This window comes from Filicampus tigris, chromosome 18 (genome assembly GCF_054856515.1).
Source record: "Filicampus tigris isolate MCC_2025a chromosome 18, RoL_Ftig_1.0, whole genome shotgun sequence".
Lineage (NCBI taxonomy): Eukaryota > Metazoa > Chordata > Actinopteri > Syngnathiformes > Syngnathidae > Filicampus > Filicampus tigris.
In genome coordinates, this window is record NC_141234.1 from 348,236 (window position 1) to 371,897 (window position 23,662).

The 23,662-nt window shown below is 48.3% G+C and overlaps 1 protein-coding gene across 1 annotated transcript; it reads right to left on the minus strand.

Annotated features, from left to right (window-relative positions):
* Positions 1-641: 641 nt before the first annotated feature.
* Positions 642-21,757, minus strand: pard6gb (par-6 family cell polarity regulator gamma b). Its single transcript, XM_086014652.1, has 3 exons — positions 21,223-21,757; positions 18,123-18,345; positions 642-2,239 (listed from the first exon to the last, which is right to left on the minus strand). Exons 1-3 carry the CDS (start codon positions 21,292-21,294, stop codon positions 1,077-1,079), a joined length of 1,458 nt encoding a protein of 485 aa, XP_085870778.1. The 5' UTR covers positions 21,295-21,757; the 3' UTR covers positions 642-1,076.
* Between the last annotated feature and the right edge of the window lie 1,905 nt (positions 21,758-23,662).

The window sequence follows — 23,662 nt, forward strand, 5'->3', positions numbered from 1 at the left end:
CCCATCAATCGCAGTCGGATCTCATTTTTGGACGAACCTTCATTAACGATTGTCGATAGTCGACGAGGGTAGTAGGCTGCTGTGGATGTCCCTCTCCAGTGGGTGCCTAGGCCAGGGCCCCCGCCCCTTCCCCCGCCGCCCCACCCTTTGTACGAACGGGTGGCCAGTGACCACCATACGAGGGAGGGCGTTACATTACTTCATGATCATGCTCGACGTTTCTCAAGTGCAAAAAAGTGCGTTTTCTCTCATTTCTTTGCTTTGTTTTTCATTGTTGCTTTAAAAGATGCCATGCAAAGCATCCGTTTAACGTGTGAGGAAGCTTTCCTTTCTACAGCGTGAGAGGGAAAAGGTTCCCTAGCCTTCCTTTTGAGTACTAATAAAACACAGTCGAGAAAGAAACCGCTTAAGTGATTGTGTGACGAGCGGTTCCATATTGGCAGTCCACTGATTGACTGCAGACTAAAGTGGACCGCTTTGGCCTTGTAAGTGATTTATTATGTTTGGACAACGTGACCTGCTTCGTAAAAAACCAACGAAAAAAGTTCATTAGCAAAGAGGTCTGAGGAGGAAGAAGGGTTTGTACCTTGCCAAAACATTTGCTGGTGTCGAGCAAAAATGAGAAGTGAACACGGTCAACGCACCATGAGAAAAGGAATAATTTATTGAAACAGATACAAGAATTTCATGACATTTGTCGAAAAGGTCAATTAAAAAGCATACTCCAGGCATCCAAGACATATAGATTGACTCTTTCAAAAAACCCGACAATATGCAAACCTCGGTTTGGTCCCCGTTTCAAGAATGAAAAGAATCTAGACAAAAGTGGTCACTTAGTTTTAAAAAAGACATCATTTGTTCTGACGCAAATTCCATACATACATTTTTTGAAGTAAGACGGGAAAGATTTGTTAAAAACCCAAGGTGTATACAGTATATACAGTAGGACAGATTTCTCTCATCCTTGGCGTGCAACTTCCTGTCCTCATCTTGTTGAGGGGGATGACAAAAGTCTGTGAATCGGAGCTGCCGGCGCATGGCGTTCTCGCGTCTGAGCGGCGGGACATTTGCTGCTACTATAGCGTGATGACGGTGCCGTCCTCCTCCACCCCTCCCCTTGGCAGGGCCAGGCTGTGCCGAGGGTCCGTTTTCAGCGAGCTGAGGATTTTGTGCAGGCTCCCGTTGCTGTGACGCAGTGCCGGGTTGCTACTATGGTAGGGCGGCTGGGCGCTGGGTTGATTGTGCTGGAGGTTCAGGTCTCTGAGGAGCTGGTAGCTCAGGCTGCCGTGTTGCTGGTGGTGCTGGTGGTGGTGGTGGTGGTGCTGCTGCTGCTGCTGCTGCTGCTGCTGCTGCTGCTGCTGCTGCTGCTGCTGCTGCTGCTTCTGGTGCTGCCGCTGCTTCTGGTGGTGGGAGCCCCCGTTGAGGCTCGTCTGAGAGTGGAAGGAAGCGGTGGACACCACCGAAGGCGGGCGCGGCGGAGGGCTGGGCGGCACCGCGGGACCCGACGTGGCGGCACTCTGCGTCTGCTGGAGGTGTAAGCGAGACACGCTGGATGCCAACGACGCATTGGACCTCTGGGACGGCCGCTTCAGGCTGCTCTCGATGACGATGTCGGTCTCATCGTCGCTCTCCAGGTCATCCTGGTAGCCCTGGGCGCCGGGGGGCAGCGCCCCCCCCGGGGCCACGGACAGAGTCGGGTACCCGGCGGAGCCGCTGCTGTCCGACGACTGGCCCGAGCTCCCCGAGATGCGACTGCTACGCACCACATTGTTGCGCTGGTTGACGGGCTTGACGGTGACGATCAGGTTGTGGCTGTTGGCGATCATCATGTCTGTGACCTGGTCCAGCGATTTCCAGCTCACCTCGATCCCGTTCACCTCCAGGACTTCGTCGTTGACCGCTAGCAGACCCGTGCTCTCCGCCAGCCCGCCGGGAACCAGCCGAGAAATGAAGATCCCCGGCACCTTCTCCAAGCCGTGCGGCGTCACGCGGACGCTGGTTCCGTCTCGGATGTAAAATCCCAAGGGTTTGTCCGAGCCGTGGCGATAGAGTCGAACGCGGCGGTGCGATTCCGGCAGGATGTCCACGTCGATAATGGACGAGACGGGCCGGAAGTCCTGCGGCATGCCGATGCGGATGTGCGCCCTCTTTCGGTTGATGTCGTTGTTGCGCAGAGCGACCGCAGTCTTCTTCCTGCGGGTGATGGTGTTGTTGCCAAAATTAGCGTAGTCCATCTCTTCTGCAAAGACGAAAGGGGGGGGGGGGAAAAAAGTGACGAGAAGGAACTACACCTTTAAATCCAACCTCCCGCCTCAAATCACACACACAGATGTACTGCCCGGGAATTTTCCTTGGAGAGTCCTGCAAATCATTTGCACAGATTGCACTAGCTCTTATTACTGAGGCCCTATAAAAAAAAATTAAAAAAAAAAAAAAGTGCGCCCCCCTCCTGTCAATGAAGCTCGAACTACAAGTTACAAATGACATTGTGTTTGCATTGACACGGTTCCTAATGTGGAGGAATCGCTGAGTGTGCAGAGCCTTCCCGTACACGCTGTGCATGGAGCGATACTCCTTTCTGATAGCAGGAAGGCTGCTCTGGGATGACTAAAGCCTTTTCCAAACACATCAGCTTCGAGAGTCAATGCTTGTTAAGGAGTGTACCGAAATCGCCGATCATTACCCGACCACTTTTAGCACCCTTGCCGGATGTCCTCCGTTGTTCTTGATCAAGATTTTGCCTTTTCAACTATGCCAGACTAAACGGGAAGATTTATCGCTCGCGCTGAGTGAAAATGGAAGCCGCACCAAACTATGCCAGACTGGACTGAAAAAAAATAGGATTCAGCATTCCAAAGCACGCAGGACCAAACTGGAATGCTCGGTGCACACATCCCATCCCATCCCATCCCATCCCGCGCTGGAAACGCAAGCCAGATCAGGATTAAGCGTTCCGTACCCTGCCGGACTGAACTGGAACACTTTGTGGAAACGTACGCTATGGCACAGCGGCAACGCAAACCGTAGATAGAACTGATAGGCTCGGTGGATGCCGCCACGCCTACGTACGCTGTGCTGGAAATGCACTACGAGACCGATCAGGTTTTAACATTCCAAACCATGCCGGATTGAACTGGAACGCTGGATGGAAACGTACACCGTCGTACCACCCCACAAAGGAAGAGCTGTTATCGAAATGATGAGTCAGAATGTTGAACAGGAAGCTTGTTGGCAAGAGCTCCTCTCAGGCTGGAAGAAGTTTGGAGAAGGCAGACGGCAAGACTACTCCTCCCTCCTGTGCACCTTTTTCAAGACGAGGCCAAAAACGACCCCAAAAAAAAAACGAGGACGAGTCATTGTGCAAACAACGCAGGTGTCCCGCAGCAGTGCAAGTCATCGCGTTTTTCCGAATGGTCTCAAATCAGAGACGTGCACTTCCTGTAGTCCGTTTCCCGTCTGTCCGAGGAGGTGAGATTAGATGGCGGGGCAGAGCTTTTGTGGCTCTCCTCAAACAAGCTCGATCGTGTCGCGTTCCGCCTCGAGGCGCATCACTTAACTCCCGTTTTTCCCCGAGCGACATGTTTAGACTCGCCGCCTCGTCTCTCTCATTGTTATCCGCTCCACTGTGAAGGTTTCCATTGTCTGATTGTTCCGAGAGTTTCCGATCCAAGGCCGATTTTAGACCAGAGACGTTCCAACGACCCGAACGACAATTCTTCCGCGCACTCGTTTGAGGCCGCAAGATTGGGCCTGCAACCCCACGCAAGGTCAGAGGGGAAGAGCATGCGCGCATGTGACCTTCCCCCAGGAATGTAGTCTAGAGATGCCGTCTTGGAACAGGTTGAAGACCCTCAAGCGACTGTCTGACTTACTTAGGGTCAGAAACACCCAAAGACCCCAAGTACATACTGGCTACTATTTTGAAGACGAGGCAGTTCTCTTTCAAAACAAAGACTGCTCGATCCCACCCGCCCACCCTGCACCCCTACTCATACAAAAACAGATACAAAGGTTTTATGCCGAATCCTTAGAGCCACCCCCTGCTCCCACTTGCTGCTGGCCGGCCTTCGCACGCTGGCCGCTGACATTATGGAAATGAACCAAGCCCCAAAAAAGTAGCGCGAGCGTGAAGCGGCTGTGTCAACAAATGAGCTCTTGCTAACTGCGCAGGAGTCAGTAAGTAAGGTAGCGGCCACAGCACTTGGGTTCTGACTCAGACGGGTGGGACATCTCACATGTGGCTTGGTGAAAAGCTGGCGGTTGTGTGATATTACCTTCACCAGATGGCAAGAGGTTCAGATGTCATCAAGGCTAGCTGGCAAGATGAAGTCAAAACTAAATCACATTTGCAGACCTGTGGTGCAAGATCCACGGTTCCATGAAATGGGGAGTAACGCATCATTACGTCCTTGCGTTGGGGCTACGTATCACGACGACTCCCACTTTAATATGCGTTACTGCCACCTACAGGACTGGAGCCAAGCTGCGGTATGGCCGTGACCGTCACGTCCCGATCAAATCCTGTCAATTATGAATCGATTCATTAGAATTCATTATGATAAGCAATCGGTTGGATTTCAAACTTAAATATAACTTCAAACGTACTTTAGCTTCCAAACTTACACTTAAACAGAAATGCTTTGCATATTTAGCTGTGAAAAAAAAAGAGATCGTGTGCATGATTCTCTCAGAACTTCTTCCACCTCCTACGCAAAACCTCCAACATACTTCGCTTATCTCTTTGTGGAGACGCGTCACTTCCACGTAATTCCATGGCACCAACGTACTACTTTCTTATTCGACAGGGCTTTGGCTAACCCTAACCCTTCCTAGTCCAAAATGTGCCTTGGTGCCATCATGTGGAATTTTTCAGAGTACAAAAACGTTGAAGAGGTGAGTTTTTCAGCAACTAGCTGGGGAGATAGGTTCCACAGAAGTAGAGAACTGTAATCAGAGAAGATCTGTCCATTTTTCAAAAGCCCCCTGGAAGTGTCTCAAACTAGATGAAATGGCTGCTTCAAATCCAAATGGCAGACTTCCGATATATTTATTAACAGATATGGCAAAATGTGTCTCGGCAAGGATGACATGGCTGTCTATGTTAACCACTCGATAGAGTAAAGCACACATGGCGCCGATGTAATCATTGTGTCCGGACATATTTGCTAACACATGGATCTTAAACACCACATCGTAACTAGCAAGCAGTACCATACTGTCCGTCCGGTCTGTACAACTCGTTCCGACCCACGGCACATTCATTCACATTCCTGCACCCCAACAACCCCTCGGACGCACCCCCCCACCCCCACCCCTTCCCCTCAATCCGTCCCTCCCTCCCTCATGATGGCGTGACAAAGTGCTTAGTGACAGACGAGTCCGTAATCACTAAAAAGGGAGTGGGGGGGGGGGGGGGGCGGCTGGCGGGGGGCGAAGAGTGACTAGAGCAAGCATGAGGTGACTTCATGCTGTGGTAGTGGCAGTACTGGTGGGCTTTGCTCCTTGACCCCCCCCCCCCCAGCCACACATATAAATCCCAAACACACCTGGGCGAGGTAGCTTTTCAAGCAGCCAAATCCAAAGTGACACGCAGAACAGTAGCGCCGGCCTCGCTTAAATGCGCTTTCCTGCATTGTTGAGCATTTGGAGGAGTGTATCGTCAACGTGCCATTTCGAGCGCTTTGTGCGCCGGGTGATCGCTTTGCGAGGAAAAGCCAGCCAAACGGACACATTCCTTTTGTTTCCCCCACCAAACGCTCAGGCGCATACACACGCACACGCACACACACAGTCCACCTATCTGATGGCTAAAAAACGGGAGGGCCGCACAGAGTTCACATTGGAGACGTCCCGGGACGGCTTGAGTGTGTGTTTTGAGGTGAGACTGCTGCCAAGGCACCGCGAGAGAAAAAAAATAAAAAGAAGCCCAGACAGAGCGAAAAGAACTTGAAACAGGCAAACATATTTGACATTCTTGCCTGGATGGAAAATATTGGAGGAGCTCGATAAAGTAACCAAAATGCGTCATTGCCAAATCCAAGAGGACTTGACTGGGGTTGCGGTGCAGGTGTGTCATTACGCCAAAGGAATGTCCTCGTGTTGTGGAACGCTCTTATTTTGAAACGCACACCCGAGTACTCCAAAGTGCAGAATGCACTGTACCTGGCAGCTGGGTCGGATTGAGGTCAAACCGCAGATGAAATTGGGACTCTGGTTGTTTGGCGCGCCATCGCGGTGCGTACGGATCGAAAACAAACAATCGCCGTCATCTAGAATGACAGCTCTCGGCAGAGCGGGGCGCCTGGTTTTTGGTGGAATCGGAATCAACGGGTCTGACATATCATCTCGTGAGTCCCACTACTGATGGCGTGACGTTTCCTGGTTAACGTTGACAAGTTTGTCTCGTGCAGTCTTGACGCTCCGATTGCGCGGCAGATTTGTCCATGCCGCCTAAACAGGCAGCGGCGGGGATCAAACGGGAAGCAAAAAGGACACGTTCCGGAACAGCAACGCTTGGTGCTTGACCAGAACGGCAGCCTGATCAAGCACAGGGCTTGGGTTGTCTTCTGTCAGTTTGTCGATAACAAAGTGCTCGGGAATCGGGTTGGTCGAGCGAAAGGAGCGCACGCACGCGTGGGAATGAGGCAAAGCAGGTTTTGTGGCCCGATAAAAGCCGATCATCTTTGCATGCGTGCCGTTTGGAGGCACATCGAGCGACTGAGCGCCCTCCCCCCTTTGCGAGCACCCCCCGCGCTCCCAAACATCTGGGACCGCTTAAAACCGGGCTACCTCGGACTCGCAGGGGCGGGCGATCAAGGGAGTTTCAGGTTTAGCCTTCTCCGTAGGTGTCGTAGCCCCACCATTGCTTAAACAGCCACCACGATTCAGGCTTCAGCCTTAGGCGCAAGTGCCGACAGCGCTTCAGACCAAGAGTAGGGGCTTTACAGGAAAACGGAGCAGCAGACATCAAAGCAGGAGCATTCCCGACGCCTTTCAACGGGAACAGCCGACATGTGATCAACATCGCCCGGGGGGGGCGGAGAGTACAGGTTTTTTTTTTGGGCGGCGCAGTAGACTGACACTTGGTCGCCCGCAATCCATTTTACTCAAAATAAACGATTATTCCAGTTTTATTATACTGTACAGCCTTTAACTTCTTTTGTAGAATTGTAATACAGTATGATGGCCTGTACAGTTCATTTGAATTCATTTCTCCACGTCAATTATTTCCCATGGGGACAAACTGTTTTGAAATGGGACCCACTTGGAGGCCAATCAGCTAAATTCCCACAAAGACATCCGAGGAGGATGAACTAAAATGCAGCTGCGGTCGAGCCAGTTGCCGTGACGAGAGATAGTAAGTAAGAATAAACACACGTTTCAACGGCGGGAGTGACCGAACGGAAAAAAAAACCATGATGCCAAATTCAATGGCTCACCCTCTGCGGCTTTATGTCTGAATATCGGCTAAATATAGCGGCTAAGGTGAGAGCGATGCAGAGTCGGTAACCTCTGCGGCTCGTCCTCTGGCCGAGCTCTCCCCCGGAGTCCCTTTCTAATCTTTCTTACGAGCTGGCCGGCAGATGACAGACAACGAGCAGACACACGGGATTAGCGGCGCACGTGCAGCAGGAATGCAAAAGTTTCAAAGAGATTAGCTTAGCGGACACAAATGAACAAATGGCTCATTCCCTTTGACAAACAGGTGATGTGTGAGCCAGGGACGAACGATCAAGGAAGACCTACAATGTTTTTGTTCTATCCTTATATGTCGAAGCCAATGCGCGGTCAATACCACAGTCTCAGATGTCGCTTTTGTGATGCAGGGGTTTTAATGTAAGAATTGTATTGTTGCGATAAAACAAATCCTAAAAGGATTGCCTGGCGACAGCTACATCACATTGACGCGCGTGTTTTAGTTGAAATCGTTTTTTTCTTGTGCCAAAGGGACTGTCAATTTGGACATCAGCACGTAACGTGTCGATACAGCCACTTCGGGTAGCGTGATAGGCCTTTCTCCAATTGTTTTTGTTTTGCCCCAAAAAGCTTTTTTCCCTTACGACACGGCCCCAAAAACATTAGCCGCTGCTGCAATGTACGGATTTTTTTTTAATCGCGATTCAACCATGCCGTCGTAAATAACCATGCCGTCGTAAATACGATCATATCCCTCACCCAAATATGTATTACATTGCCGCTTTTGAGCGCCCTACTGCACCAAAGTACCAATGGCAGTAGTAGGCTACTAAGCTATGATGTAATGTTGCGCATGCAGTGCGGCCACATCTGGAGACATTCAGCGCGCTCACTACTGAAAAGGAATAAAACAAATACACGCATATTGCAACTTGCTTTGGTGCGCCGCCTGGGAAAATATTCTTGAAACTTCAAAGGGGTCTGTCATGTTCTTACTGATCCAATCAAAACTTGTCATTGTTGCCACGCTATTCCTTGACGTTTCAAGTGTGCACAAGTCAACGGCTTGTAAAATCTGCCACTTTCCCGCCTGCGTATTGATGTTCTGCTTAAATGGCACCGGCACAGAACCGGGGCCAAAGTCAACCCTGCAACTTTAAACTACAGTCCTACTTTAACTTTGGAGTTGAATTTGTTCCGTGACCAAGCCTGTAACTCAATTTACTCGTCACTCAGATCAATATTCACCCTGGAAACGAACTGAATTTCAAGTCGATACGTTCCTGGAAAAACAGATGCTACTTGTTGCGTGATGTGGGCACACTCGCAGCCGACGACGAGGCGCTCCAATGCGGCCACGCCGGCGGACGATCTGAAGGGGAGACGGGGGCTTTTTCTCTGCGGGCATAGCTAGCAAGCTAAGTGCACATCGCAAGTGTGCCAGATAACCGCTCATGCGAACGGAGGCGCTCAAGTTCTTACGCAGTGGGGGAGGGGTGTCTTATAACGGACTCAGACGTGCCCCGCAGGTCCCCATTTTAACTATTGAGTACGACATAGTCCTCAGTCTTAAACTTGTTTGCGGCTTTTTTATCCTCAAGAACCAAATCTCTGAACTGACTTGACAGCAGTCTGTAAGCGCAAAAGTACTTTTGCCGCCTGTGCCGAAATCTCTGGCGACACCCTCATTGACTGCCCAGATTGGCTCAATCCTTCGCAAGGCCGCTCCTCACACTCCACCTGAAGCCAACGATCACAGCAAAGATAACTTCCTGCGCGTGCTGACACACATCCTCGGCCTCTTCCTGCCTCCCCCTCCTTTGCGCCACTGACGCCGCTTGCTTACTTCATCCACTCTGCCTGCCTGCAAACATGTCAGTGGGAGTATTTCCAGTCCGCGCAACTTGTCATGTGTCTATTGTTATTCACCGGCCCAAAGCGTCAGGGCCTGAGAGGGTCCCCCGGCTACCCCCCCCCCCCCCCCCGCCCCTACGCTTCAGTCCTTTTCCTTCCTCTTTTCCATCCTCAAATGCTGAGGCGGCCTGATTGGCGCTGTCGAAGCGTGGCCCACATGTTTGAAAGATAAAAGGGCAGCGTCTTCTCACGGTGGTCTATTATGCTCTACGGAACATAGATGCGCATGGTGGGAGATCGATTTTAGGTAACAAACCACCCCAAAATAAGTTGTCAATTAAGAGCAGAGTTGACACAGTGGACAAAAGGCAGGGTGGTGGTGGTTGGGGCGAAAGCTTGTCCCGATTGTTTTAGCCTCATGACCTATAGGTGCCGGTAGACCTGGATGCTCATCGGGCCGCTCGACCCTACAAGCTGATGCGTCTGATATCAAATGAGATGACGCGGGATATTTGGGGCCAGTACCCGTAGTGACGCGGCCACCGCAACCTGGCCCAAAAAGGATCGACGTCGGCGCCACTCAAGGGTGCCTGACTGCTCGTGTCAACACAGCCAACATTGTAGATGGAAACAACATGACATGACAAGGGCGACCAGAGTCAAAAAGATGCTTGCGATCTGCAGCCATGCATGGAAATTGCCCGCCCATTACCATGCCAGCAAGGGTACGTGAAAAGACGGAGCGGGGCGCACATGGGCGCCATCTAAGCACATAAGAGCTGTGACAATCCAACGTCCTCGGGCTCTCTCCTGTTTGTGCGCGCCGCTGAATTTAACAGGACAATAAGTGACCTCGCATGCTCGGGATGGGATCTTGCAAGGACCTCTTTTATATAACCAGCAAAGTGGGCGCGGTTGCCAGCGCGGCGCAGCAGAGCAAAGCCACTTTGTAATTACGGCCTCCAAAAATATCCCTTTGCACAAGAAATGCTGGCGAGTTGACATCCCCCGTCTTTTGGATGCGGGCCTGCAGGATTATTAAGGCTTCGATTCAAACGCTTCTTTAAAAGACACCAAGGGCCATTCTTCTACGAAAGACACAAATCTCACAGAACTCCAGCTTCTGTGGTTGAGCGAGATTTCAGATGCATGGTCACAGCATGCCAGGCCTGGCCTGCTTGGAGCTGGGCTGTAATTAAGGAGGAGCTGCAGTCAGAGGCCTTCACGCAAACCAGTAACTCCTCCCTCGCCGAAACCCACTAAGAACACCGCTCTGCGCCCAGCTGGAATTCTTCCCGCACTCGCTAGAGCCCGATTCAACCACGGCCGGGGTTAAAGTTGATCTCGGAACTTTCCGACGCATCTCTTTAAGGTAAGGTCACGGCTCCTGGGATCAGGACTCCACATGTCACTGTCAGGAAATAGAATGGTTTTTTTTTCTCAAATCTGGTCGGCAAAGTGGCCGCTTCCACACAGCGAAAAAGCAGGATATTGCACACAGTAACCAGATCATGGCATGCGGCATGACGTATCAAATACTTGATGGACACCAACAAAGGGTGGGATCAGAGTGTCTGGCGTTGGCCTTCACACAGTCATCGCGTCTCTTTTACGGGAATGATCCAACCTTCAAAAGGGAAGAAAATTGCCAGGTCCACTTCATCTTCCTGAAAATCCCCCAAAGAGCCAGTTTTGACAGGAAATAGCCACTTTCAACAGAGTTTCTACCCTTTTGTTGCCTCACTTCCAACTGCAATAGCACCTCCAAAGGCGGAAACTGGCAGGATGGACTCCATCCAATCCCAATCTCAATGTCACATCTTTCAGGCAGTGCGAAAAGCATATCAAAAGGGGCATTAAGGTTGCGCAGTCCAGGAGGGTCGATGTTACCCGTCTCACACCCGTCCTGTGTCTGTGCCATTTGTACAAAGCAACATAGGGAGAATCCAGGTGGACATCAGCTTTTAGAGGGGCCGTTGTCAGCTCTCCTCTTAAACGGGCATCATTGATCGTATGCGCACAAAGAAAAATGTAGAAAATCACACAGGCTTTAATCTAATTCAAGGTCATCTATTCAACAAATGATAGATCAAAGATATGCCTTTAAATTCATCATTTACTATAAACGGTTCCACTTGGAACTAAAGTGCTGACAAGAGTTTGCAAAATCCTTTCAGCAGGGCCAGACTCTTTGGTGGCTTTTCTCAAATTAAAATGTTACACCAGACGAGTGTGTCAATAATCAATTTTACTCACGCGTCACATGCTTGGCTTTCAACCGCTTAAAAAAAACAGGCTCAGAAGAACAACAGACCACAACAGAGTATTTTTGTTCTTGTGCACTTTGAAGGCCAACACTGACTCAGGAAGTTGTTTGTTTGTCTGTCTGTCAGCTGTAGGTGGGTAGGCCTTTACTGTGGGTCTTGCCAATGGCGTAGCACCACGTACACATGTCAAGTGAAACTCCACTTTAAAACCACAATAAAAGAATGAATATGGGGTAATGCGGGAGTATGGCAAAAAACGAATCCAAGAGGCCGGCTCCCCTGGACCACACTTTAATCAATCTGAAAAACGGTTTAGATGCTTCCATAGGAACAGACCTTTTGGTTAGCAATGGAGTCCAACTGCGTTCGTCGGTCGACCCCTTACAATGTCTGCGTCAATAACGGCATGTGTGAACTGGAAAAACTATGAGCTACCGATCCCATTTACGAAGAACCTGCTAGTGTCTAAAGCAAACAAATGACTGAAATATTCTCAACCGGTGTGACAAATTGAAGAAGTGGTGAAAACAAACCCAAAAGCAAAAACCTCCAACCCGCCCAACAATGTCTGCAAAGTTCCCTGCGGGGGAATAGGAGGCGGAACCAGGAGGGGAGGTGGGAGGCGGAGGGCTTGGTGGCTGGAGGATGGGGTCACCGTTCAAAGCGTGGTCGCAAAGCAAAATCAAAAGCCTGTGGAGGATGCACCGGCGCCAACGCAGGTTTGCCAAACACAACAAACCAGTTTACGAGGTGAATTCAAAAGAGCCAAGACCTCCCCGGGCCTCTCCTGGCCTCAGAATCACGTCCTGACGATTTACAAGACGGGATTTGAGAGCGAGGCTGCGCCCCGCTGTACATCGCAGCCCCGTCTGACTTCCGGAGGCATTGTCTCAAGAACACCACGCCGCTTTTTACAAGCGCACTCGCAAAGAGCTGATGCCAAGCAAGCACCTGGATGGATTGTCTAGCCGCGTGCACACGCAGCTGGCGGGAAGCCTTCCTAGCAGACTGGACGCCACGGTGAAGCCTTGCCAGAGCTAGCCGAGGTTTCCATGCTGCTGCCTTGATCTTCAAAGCACACCGGCTGCCAAGCCGATGAGCGCCAAGAGCCAAAAGTGACACCCCGCCCCAATGGAAAGAGCCAGGAGTGACGCTCCGGTCATTCTGCTTACGTTTCACATCGATCTGCTGCCCCGTTCCTCTGAGAACATCAATGGTGTCAAGACCAGGAATGGCTTAGGAAAAGCTTGTTTGGTTTTTGTCCTTTTTGCCTTGTGCTTTCAGGAACTTTCACTCTTCTTCAGACGCTTTCTCCCATTTCTGCTTACATCGCAGCAAAGGATAGCCGCGAAACCACAGGACGGCCCACAGCGGAATCAACCTGCCCACTTTCTTCCTCCTCCGGGATGGCGCTAGGCAGGGGCTGGGGGGCGGCTATAGCCCCGTCAGAAATTGGTGAAGCCCCAGTTAAGCCCCTCCAGCATTTTATTCCCTATTCTAAAATATATTTACAACTTATTTTCTTAGCCCCCGCTATGTCTCGGTCTAACCCCCTTTTAGCCCCGGGAGAGAACAAAATCTTGGGAGTTGTCCGTCCCTGTTCCTCCTCCCTTTCTTCCTGGCCACTGTCTGCCGACGTGAGGTTCCACAACTGACTGGTGCTTAAGCGCTAGCGTCTGTCTCTTAAGGTAGCTAAACCCTTGGGGGGGGGGTTCAGACAGATGAAGTGAGCCTCTAAGTGTGCGGCTCCATCCCCCAGGCCGGAGGCCTGGGACTTTGGCTAGCCACGAAACATCTGGGCTTAACCCTCTCTGTCAAGAAATCACGCTTAAGTAGGCGTTCATCAAGGATTGGCTTGCACGTTTCACAGTCCAACCTTCAAAAGCGGCACAGGCCAGTAAGTCTCGACAGATTCTCCTGCTTTGAAAGAGGCATGTATGCGTCCAGCCTGACTTGTTGTGTAGGCAGTGTCAAGAACTGGAAGTGATCTGTGAACTTGACTAACAAAAGAAAAGCAAAGCAAAGCAAAACAAAGTCACGCAAAGCAAAGCAAAGCAAAGTCAAGCAAAGCAAAGTCAAGCAAAGCAAAGCAAAGTCAAGCAAACAGGAACGGCTGCTTAAGGGACGCCACAAACTCCAATCAGACGGGACAAAGAGTCAGCGCGTTCCCATGGCTGGTATGAGGAAGCTCGGCCTTCACTCTCATCGTGGTATGGCAGGCATGCGAGTTAATCATCCACTGGGAGGCTTCCAACATGCAAAGGAGCAGCAAAGCGTGACGTGAGCTTTCTCGGAGATTTATTGCAAAAGTCACGGGAGCGACCGACGTCGGCGGCGGTGGCCGACGTCCATCCAGGCAGATCTCAAATCGTCAGCGGTCGTGACCTGCCGCTTGCACGTTGACACACACCGGCCCTTTTGGCATGCAGGAGAGGCCAGTCGGCTGCGTCCGCAGCACACAAAAGAACCGCTCGCATCTCCGCTGTGAAGTGACTCTGACAAAACGGCAAATAATCTGACCAGAATGTAATGAGCAAAAACAAGCTGCTTCCAAGACAACTAAGCTGACATTCCTGCCCAGAGGAAATTGGATGTCTACCTGCGCTCTTTTATTTCCTCAGAAAGGAAATCATAACAAATCCTGGCCATTTCAGACCAACAAATGTGCGCTTATCATCATTTGGACACGGCTCTCTTACAGTATCATGAAATCATAGATGGAGGGAGGCTGCAACAACATTTGGCGCTTCCTCTGGGCTCCTGTGTCGGTTGAACAGTCGCTTGAAGGTCAGGCTCTTATGAAATGCAACGCAGACGCACGCACGCACAAAACGTGAACAGGCTGCTCCAGGGTGTCTCCAGTGACGTTTCTGCGACTGGCCGAGTCCCTGCAAAGTTGGTTTGAGCACACAGCAGCTGCGTTCGGTTGCCCGGTTGTGAAGGAACAGCCGCTTGCTCTGCTCATCTGCAATCGCTTCCGATTTGGATCGGTCTTTATCAATCTTTGCCTTCGGCCTTGCCGCTCTGTTTGCATAAACTTTCTGGCTCCCCGTCTCTGCCCTTTGTTGAAAGTTTAGTCTGAGCTCAAGCGTGCACGTCCCCGGCGCTAAGCCGAGCTGGCTAAACAAGCCCCGGTGTTTTGCTTGGACAAAACTACATCTGCGAACCGTGGGTGTAATTACCTTGCGCCGCTGCAGAGATGTTTTTAACCCGACTTAGGGTCTGCTTAACTAACAACACCCCCCCCCCCCCCCCCCCCGTTATTGAAATTGGCAGTTCACAGTTGTTATCGCAGAACATGAGGAGAGAGGCTATGAACGTATCAGGTACAAGAAAGAAAAGGAAAGAAAAGATGACTTGGTTCTGTGCAAGTTCTTTGACACCAAACGTCAAACTGGGAGCACACAACTGTCCGAAATATCCGAAGATTCGGCGTGACACCAAGGAGTCTAGACCATGTATGAGCTCATTCATTTGTTGCTTGTCTTGACGCCAACAACTGACACAGTCTTTCTGATTAGGTCATCAGAAACAATTTACAATAACCGACAGGCGCCAACTGTAAGGTGTGTAGCGCCTCAATTCAGACGGGCACGTTGGCTGCAATGCCGATACACTTTCGTCACGTGGGAAACTTTGTGCGGTGGGGTTTTTCCAGCCCGAAAAGTGCTTTTTTTTTGTTTTTTTGCCGCGTTGTTCCTCATCCACTTATCTTCTTGTGGTGTCATTTTCAAAATATTGCAATTACCTAAACTGTTGCAATAACGCGGCACGGTTTCTCTTCCGTTACATAGATATCACGATGTACCATAGATGGGCTCTCCACATTAAACTGATTATTATTATGATTATTATCGCAAAAGTCCTGTACCGTGATACCACTGATATCCACAATGATGACTTGGTGAGTTTTCTTCAGTTAGAGACAAATACTCTACATGGGCTTTCTTTTTTGGACGATATTGATTCCTGCACAATGGCTGTATCGTGATACCACTGATATGGTGGGAAAAATTTGCATAACATGCTATTGTGACTTTTCATGACATATCCCGATATATCAGAGAGGGTTCTCTTCATCTACTATGGCAAAGCATGGGTCAAATGTTGCGACACGACAGTATTGTTCTCGGTCCCGCCGTGTATTGTACATGGGGTTTTCCTTTACAATATATTGATTATTGCATAAAATCCTGGATCGCGACACCACCGATATCATCGCTAAAATATCACGATATTATCATAATGAGACTTTTCTTCAGTTAGTTAGATACAACCGTGTAGTCACACACGGGCATGACAATTATCGCAAAATCTCTGTATTGTGATACCGCCGAGATCATCGATCAAATCGTCGCAATAATTCACTGCTCTGCATACCATGATATTTCATGGATTGCTCCAATCGCCAATCAATTATCGCACAATCCCCATTTCATGACACTCGAGGGGGTGTAGTTTGACCCAGATCAGTTAGTCAGTGGAAAGTGCACGTTAAGGTCTGTTTTTATCGTGACTCTACTGTAATGGGCAAGGGAGGCTTGTGACAAGCGGATCTGGGTTGGATGAGTTTCCTGTCCACCTTATCTTTGGCCCAAAATAAACAAACGTAGGCAGTCCTCCCTCGCACGGCCACGTCCCCATTGACAGCGTTACAAATGAACAAAAATGTGGACAAATGTACGACATTAGCGCAAACGCGTCACATGCGGCTAATTTAGCCAGATGAGTCCACGAAATGTGTCAGGAAAACAAAGAGCTTGATCATCAAACTTCCACTCCGAGGAACAATTACAATCCATTTGGACTGAGTTTACGCCAATGACGGGAGCTTATTTTAGCGCTCCGCAAGGTTTTTTGCGGCTGACTCACATCTGGGGAGGTGCGTTCTGCCATTCTGCTATTCTGCCATCCTGCCATTCTGCCATTCTGCCATTCTGCCATTCTGCCATTCTGCCAGTGCGAGAAATGGCACGCCGATACTTTTTGTCGCAATGCAGACTGGCTCGACTTGAATGTTGATGCGCATGTGGATGCCAATACATGCAAACAAGCACGTAGACCAGGAAAATGTTTGCTTGTTTATTTCTTTTTTTTTTATGTGGGTTACACAAAGCAACACGTTTTGCATTGCAAACGCGGACCAATGGAAGGAAGTAGCATGTTTCCAGAAATGTACTGCTCAGGGCATTTATTTAGTACGAGTCAAGTTTGGAGTGTTGACGTAATGTCCTCCCCCGCAAAAATTGATTTAGATTTTGGACGGCTCAGTAAGCATGTCTGCGATTGGCTCCTTTGTTCCTGTACACAATTTTTCTTGTGATGTCACAGCGGCCGATGACGCTGCAGCATCTTCAGTCGTCAGTGCAGCGCATTGTTAGACGTTGAACAAAGACGTGTGTGTGTGTGTGTGTGTGAAGTGTATGACTACCTCCTGCGTCAGTGGCATGCGCGCATGTGTGTGAGACGGCCGTGTCAGCCGGTGCCACTGGTCCAGGTCATCACGATTGAGGACTGGGCGCGCGCGTGCAGACCACCTGCTCGGCAGACCTCCGACAAGTGGATGGCCGCCTTTTGACAAGAGCCAACATTTTTCACTCCTGCAGACTGCGCTCATTTTGTACTAGCCGTTTGCCTTTTGCAAAACACGACACTATGAAGAAAGGATGGCAAATATGAAGCAATCTACACTGCCAGTCAAACGTTTGGACAATTTCTCATTCAATAGCATGAGAAAGTGTGTCCAAACTAATAGTGGACATGAATATGAATAAGGGGACATTTGCATACTCATTGGTAGGCTAGTTGGTGGCCCGCCACTCCAAAAGTGAGTTTTTTTTACGTCAGAAGCAACGGGCGAGAATACGGCGAGTAGTTCCCACTCGAGCTGACGGGCTGTCGTCTTTGTAGACGTGTGGAGGGAGTCTCTCCTTTCATTCCGATCTTTTGTCTCCCAGTAATGTCTGGTATGCCGGGATACAAGCTTTGCTCAATGACCTGATTTCTATGGGGTTGTGTGTGCGCATGTGTGAGTGTGTGTGAGTGTGTGTCCTTCCTTTGGATAAGACACGGGGCTTAATCGGGCAGACAGAAACATCCAGCCAATCAGAGGGCATTAAACACACAAACACACACACAGACGAAGCCTTACATGAGGTCAACAAAAATGCCCAACGTAATTGGATTAGGAAATATTACAAAGGGAAATTCGACTTCAGTCCAGTGCAGCCAAAATACATTTAATGTCTTTTTTTTTTTTTTTAAGGTTTACTGCTTGTGAGATAATGAAAGCTAAATAATGGAAAAAAAAAAAATCAATGTACAAATCAACGGCCATGCTAGGGCTGGGACTAAACCTCACGCTGCATCATAATCGCTCACACCATGATGAAGTTATGAAACCGCGGCAGTCCGAGCACACGTCGAGCGTGCAAATGTTGATGGAATAGCATCGAGTCTTTCGGTTCCACTAGAACTCTTATTCCGGGATATCTTTGGCAAAATATGGCTCCAGCATCTTCGCGGCTTTTGGTCAGTCACGTATCATCGCGCAATTGCGCCACGGTGATACCACGGTGGCCTTACCTTGTCTCTGTATGAAGATCCTGAGCAGGGGGTGCGCGCTGGACACGGCCTTGCAGAAGTTGTCGTCGTTGTTGATAGGCAGCAGGTCTCCGTGCACGTCGGCGTACCCGATCATCACCTCCATGTTGGCGATGCGGTGGATGTGCAGGATGAGCTTGTAGAACTCCTCGAACTTGCCCGGCTTGAGCCGGTCCACCGAGAAGCGCCGGAACTCGGCGCCGTACTGAAAAAGACCCAAAGACAACGTTTAAAACAACAACAAGTTCCACTTAACAAGATTTACACTCAACAATAAGCTCGCATAAGGCTGAGCGGACTAAACAATCGAGGAGCTTTCTGAAGAGATAGCATTATGCTAAGATACACGACACAAAGAAATCCTAGAGGGAAATTGGGCTTGAAGATCAACCCATGACTTCACCTGACTTTCTGAAGACTTTTGAATGCAAAATGTAACAGTTGCTATTGTAGTTTTTTTATGTTAAGCTGCCATAAGCGGAAGTAGCTTCATAATGTGCTAGCTTAATGCTAAGCCGCCCTGTTGTCAAGCTAACATAATGCTACAGCAGCTTTGCCATGAGCAACATGTATGATCAATGCTTTTATGCTTTAGCTAGCCTGGTGCTAAAGTAGATTTGGGATATCTGAATGCTGCTAAGGTGGCTTTGTGAAGAAAGACTTTGCATTCTGCTCCACTACCTTGCTGCTGAGCTAACCCGATGCCTAAGAAGCTTCATTCTGACCTGTGCCGCACACAAGAACACGCGAGCCACAAGTGATGGTTTGGGCCAGGTCATCATGTGACTCGCGAACCTCGGAGCAAAGGCCAGAGATGCCACGTTGAGGTACAAAGGCACGCCCCTCAAGAAACTAAAATGACACATCATTACCGGAGCTCGCTAACATTAAAGGAACACAATAGACACAAGAGTACTGCAAGAGGAGTGCTGTTTGGTTTGCACCACTACGCAAGAAGCACATAACCACTTCAAACAAATGCAAAACTATAACTTATTTTCATGGTATCGTCATACGGCAACTATACAATCACTGAGCAAAAAAAAAAAAAAAAAACTACTACGATAATCACTTATGAAAAGTCACACTACGATACCATGATATTTTGCAGATGATACCAATGGTAACACGATTCATACTATTGCCATAAAACCTTGTACAATATCTACATCGTAAGTGAAAACCCCCAATTCAATACGACAGCAATATTTTTCTATAGCTGCTATATTTGACACAAGGTACGCACAAGATTTTGTCAATAATATCAGTGGCATCACAATACAGCGGTCCTGGATGAAAATCGCAGATAAGGTTCCTTTATGTAACTAAAGAAAAGTCACACGATCATTTGTGTTTCGCCGACGATTTGAGTCCATCGCATCACAGCCTTCATAGGCTTGAACAAGTCCCGATGTAGGACGGCTGCTGGGAGTGACACATCCTTCAGTTTAGCATGAATCATGTCATGTTCAGGCACGTTTTAGGCCCTGGCGGGCTTCTCTTCCGTTTTTCATAGCAAATTACGATGGAGATTCACTTTTTTTTTTTTTTTTCTTTTCTTTTCTCTCCCCCTCTTAACACTATCGCCAACAAACCAGTTTGTCAAGCAGCTTCCTGGCTGCCTTGCAGGTCGCAGGCAGGAGTCCACGTTGGCTGGAAGGAGGTCAGGAGCACCTCCTCACTAAAATTCTTGAGGATGTGTTTTCTTCTAATACGTATATCAATGATTGCACAATCGCTGTATCGCACAATCATATCGTTGGGCGAGTTACTTTGCGATGGCCACCTCCGCTAAAAAACCTGATCTGCAGGGTTCCAGTGACAGTCGTAACAAATAATTATGTTTGGGAAACTGCTGAAATCAAAGTCGTGGCGTCATCATCCCACCTAGCCTGTGATAAGAGGTTCACCAGTGAGTGAAACCAGCTCCAAGCCTCGAGCCTCCCTGATAGGCTTATCACAGGAACAACCAAAATGTTGCGAATGTGAGATCATGTGCGGTGCACCAGCTGCAGGTGACAAGACGCTAAACCTGATAAAAACATTGACGCTGTCCAAACTGAATGGCAATACATTAAAATATTCGCAAGACAATACTATTACAATATTTGGCCCATGATAGCAGTGGTATCACAATATCAGTGGTATCGCGGAACCAGATTGCGCTCTAATTGATATATTGGAAAGAAAATCACCTACCATACATCACGCTATCTATGCATTGGATAAACTCACTACAAAATGGTTTATTTGGTAATAGTTTTGAGGGAAACTCAATACTATTTTGCCAGTGATATCACAATACATCACAGTGTAACTGAAGAATTCACAAAGCCAAATTGCAATTGCAATTGAAAAACTGTATTATTAGTGGTATCACAACGGTGGTAATCAATAAATTGGCAAGAGATCCGTTAGATACATATTATCACCAGTCCGACAAAGATCATCAGTCGCGGCACAATGCGGCCGTTGTGCGATGGTCGTGATATTGGAAAGGATGGAATATCTCTACGACACATCGCAATATCGATTTACTGAAGGAAACGCGCCATGTGCTTTTTGCCAGCCATATCGGTGGTTATCGCGATACTGCGGTTGCGCTTCAGCCACGCTAGTGCAATGACGAAAACTGTCAACATTGGATTCAACTGCGCATAAATGGATGATCCCACCCAACTCACCCCGACTCCCACCAAACTCAACCCATTTGCTTATTTTGCGCGATTCGTCGGCCAGCGTGCAAAACAACAAGGACACTTGAACTCAGCACAATGTACAACGATTTGACACATTACAAATTGAAATACTTCCAAGTGTTTTTGGGGGGCGGGGGGATATCTTCACATGTCTCCCAGCTGATAATCACTTTAAAATTCGAAGAAAAAAAACGAACAGCGATATTTAAAGTGAATACAGTGTGTCAAATAAAGAATAGAAATGGAACATTTAGGCTTTCAAACGCACATTCGTGTGCTCGTTTTTTTTCTCCCTTTTTTTTTTTTTCGTGTCCTCGCGACCATGTTCATCGCGTTCCGTCTTTTAACCCCGAACAAACATTTCAGCGCACGATCTCACCTACCTTGCTTTTCACCTCCACGGCGTTAAGATCCACGTTCCGCAGGGGTTGAGACCGATTAAAGCTCCGGTTCATTTTCGGTGGTTTTAAAAACACACAGAGGAGGAAAGGAAAAACTTATGCCCGCTGAAAAGGGGGCTCCCAATTGCAATGAAACTGTCCTTCGGGTAGTTTCAGTAAATGATCCTCCTCCCAAAAGGCTTATTTTACAATTTCACCTACACTGGGCTGCACTTTAGAGAAGAAGAAGAAGACTTTCCTGTAGAAAAGGCGGAGAGCAACTCGCCGTGTGGACTTTAGGAGGCTTGGTTTAAGTTTTGAAATGACATCAGCGCTCCTAAAAAATAAAAAAATAAAAAAAAGGGGGGGATCCTGTGATGCTTTCATGATAGCTCGTTTATTACGTTGGCACGGCGCTAATCCGAGTGCCGCGTCCACGACTGTGCATCAAATATATATATACTCTGATACTTAAACATCTTATACTATTGGAAACTTACAAATCAACCAAACGCTAAAACGTTCGGTGCAAACGAAAATACAGAATACTGTCATCCTAATTCCACTTGTTCCTGAATGCAGCATTTCCTCGTATTGGTTTACGGTAGTTCACTCACTTGCGCCGTTTATTCACTTATTTCCAGCAAATAACCAAAGGAAAGCCGAAAGTAATGTCTAAATAACTTCAAAGTAGCTAATATTTTTGTCCTCTTGTGAGTCAACTTTATAAGATACTGACGTGACTGGCTGCTGTTATTACGACATTCCAGCACAACAGCCGGTGATAGGGCAGATAGCCTCGAACTGCTGAATGACTCAAAATAAATACACACAAACAGTGATCTAATTTCACTTTATGATAATAATAAAATATTGATTCCTACAGTGTAATTTTAAGCACGAAGTTCTAAAATGTAAATGCCCGTAAATATCTTTTTACACTGAAATTGAATTTGCGACAGTTTCCTTCAGTTTACGGAACACGGAAAAATATTGGGATTAAGTTTATGACGCCCCCCCGTGGTTAACTGGAGAAAGTACACAAACACAACTTTTCTTTTCTTGGCTCAAATGGATGCAGTTCACAAGGTGACCAGCAGATGTAAATACACGATCAGAAAAAGCAAAGACAATTTGGACAAGTAAGCATACCTCACGAACGGTTAATGTTCTGGTTGAATTTGAGTTAAGGGCTACATTACGACATTAACATTATGCACTTATGTCATACAAAAACTTTATGGAGCCGTAAAACCTTCCGTCCACTGGTTAAACAAAATGTCTCGCAACTTCACGCGCGCACAAAGCTGCTGTCTGATTTGTATTGTCATTTCAGATGCAGTTTTTGTTTTGAAATGTAATGTTGCCGCGGTTGACCCCAGCTGCGGCAGGTAGCACGGAGTGTTACGTCAGACTGAGTCACTGCATTGTGTTGGGAGGATATGAGACTTTGCATATAGTGTTAGTTTTTTGGTTGGTTTGTTCAGGGCACTGACAGAACATTAACGACTACGTGATTACAAAGTTACATGCATTACAAATCATAAGTTTTCTTGGTCAATTAAAAATTAAATCCATAGGCTTTATTATTATTATTATTATTAAGGATATATTGAAGAAAAGCATCATAATGATGAGGCAGCGCTGGATGCTGAGGAGATGGCGGTCAGCAGTAGGGATGAAGAGGGATTTCATTCCAATGACTTTGATGCCACCAATGATGACTAACTTTGAATAACTTTTGCTCTCATATATTTGCACTTCCTTTTTTCAGTCCTCTATTTGTGTGTGCAATGTCGGGACCCTTTGACCTCAAACCCCATGCGGAATACAGCCCAGCTACGCCACTGGCTCGCAGATTGTTTTGTCTTTGTTTACAAACTAAAAATGGGTCCATAGGGCAAAAGAAAACAAAACAATTCTTTCCGGTTCACGTCACTGGCGGAGCTCTATGTAGATGTCCTCTTTTTAAATACCCACCCTTCTTTTTTTCTCAAAGAAGTATTCATTATAGAAGAGCAGCACATTTATGTAGCTAGTAACTTTGATTTTAGGGTTATGTGTAAAATCTCCACTTTTCCTTCCCACTCTTGAATGCATCCCACAGTGGCACGTTGACGACATCTTGTCTGCTTTGCTTCAATCGTCCCTCCTCATTTGATGCCGAAAGCCCCCCCCCCCCGGGCCGGTCGTGATTCAGCAGCGCTCCAGCAGCACTCCAGCGGCCACTCCGGTCTGCTCGCCGGGGTCCTGCTTGTCCCTCTCACAAGGAAAACACCAGCCATCTGGTCTCGCGGGGGGTCAGAGGTCAACTCTCAGGCTGGTAATGAGGATGGCGTTGCCAGGAGGATGAAGGAGGGTTGCTGTGTGTGCGTGTGAGGCCAATGGCGGCGGGCTCTGTCTGCTTCCTGAGTGAGAATTAAACATTAACGAGTCTGGCGGA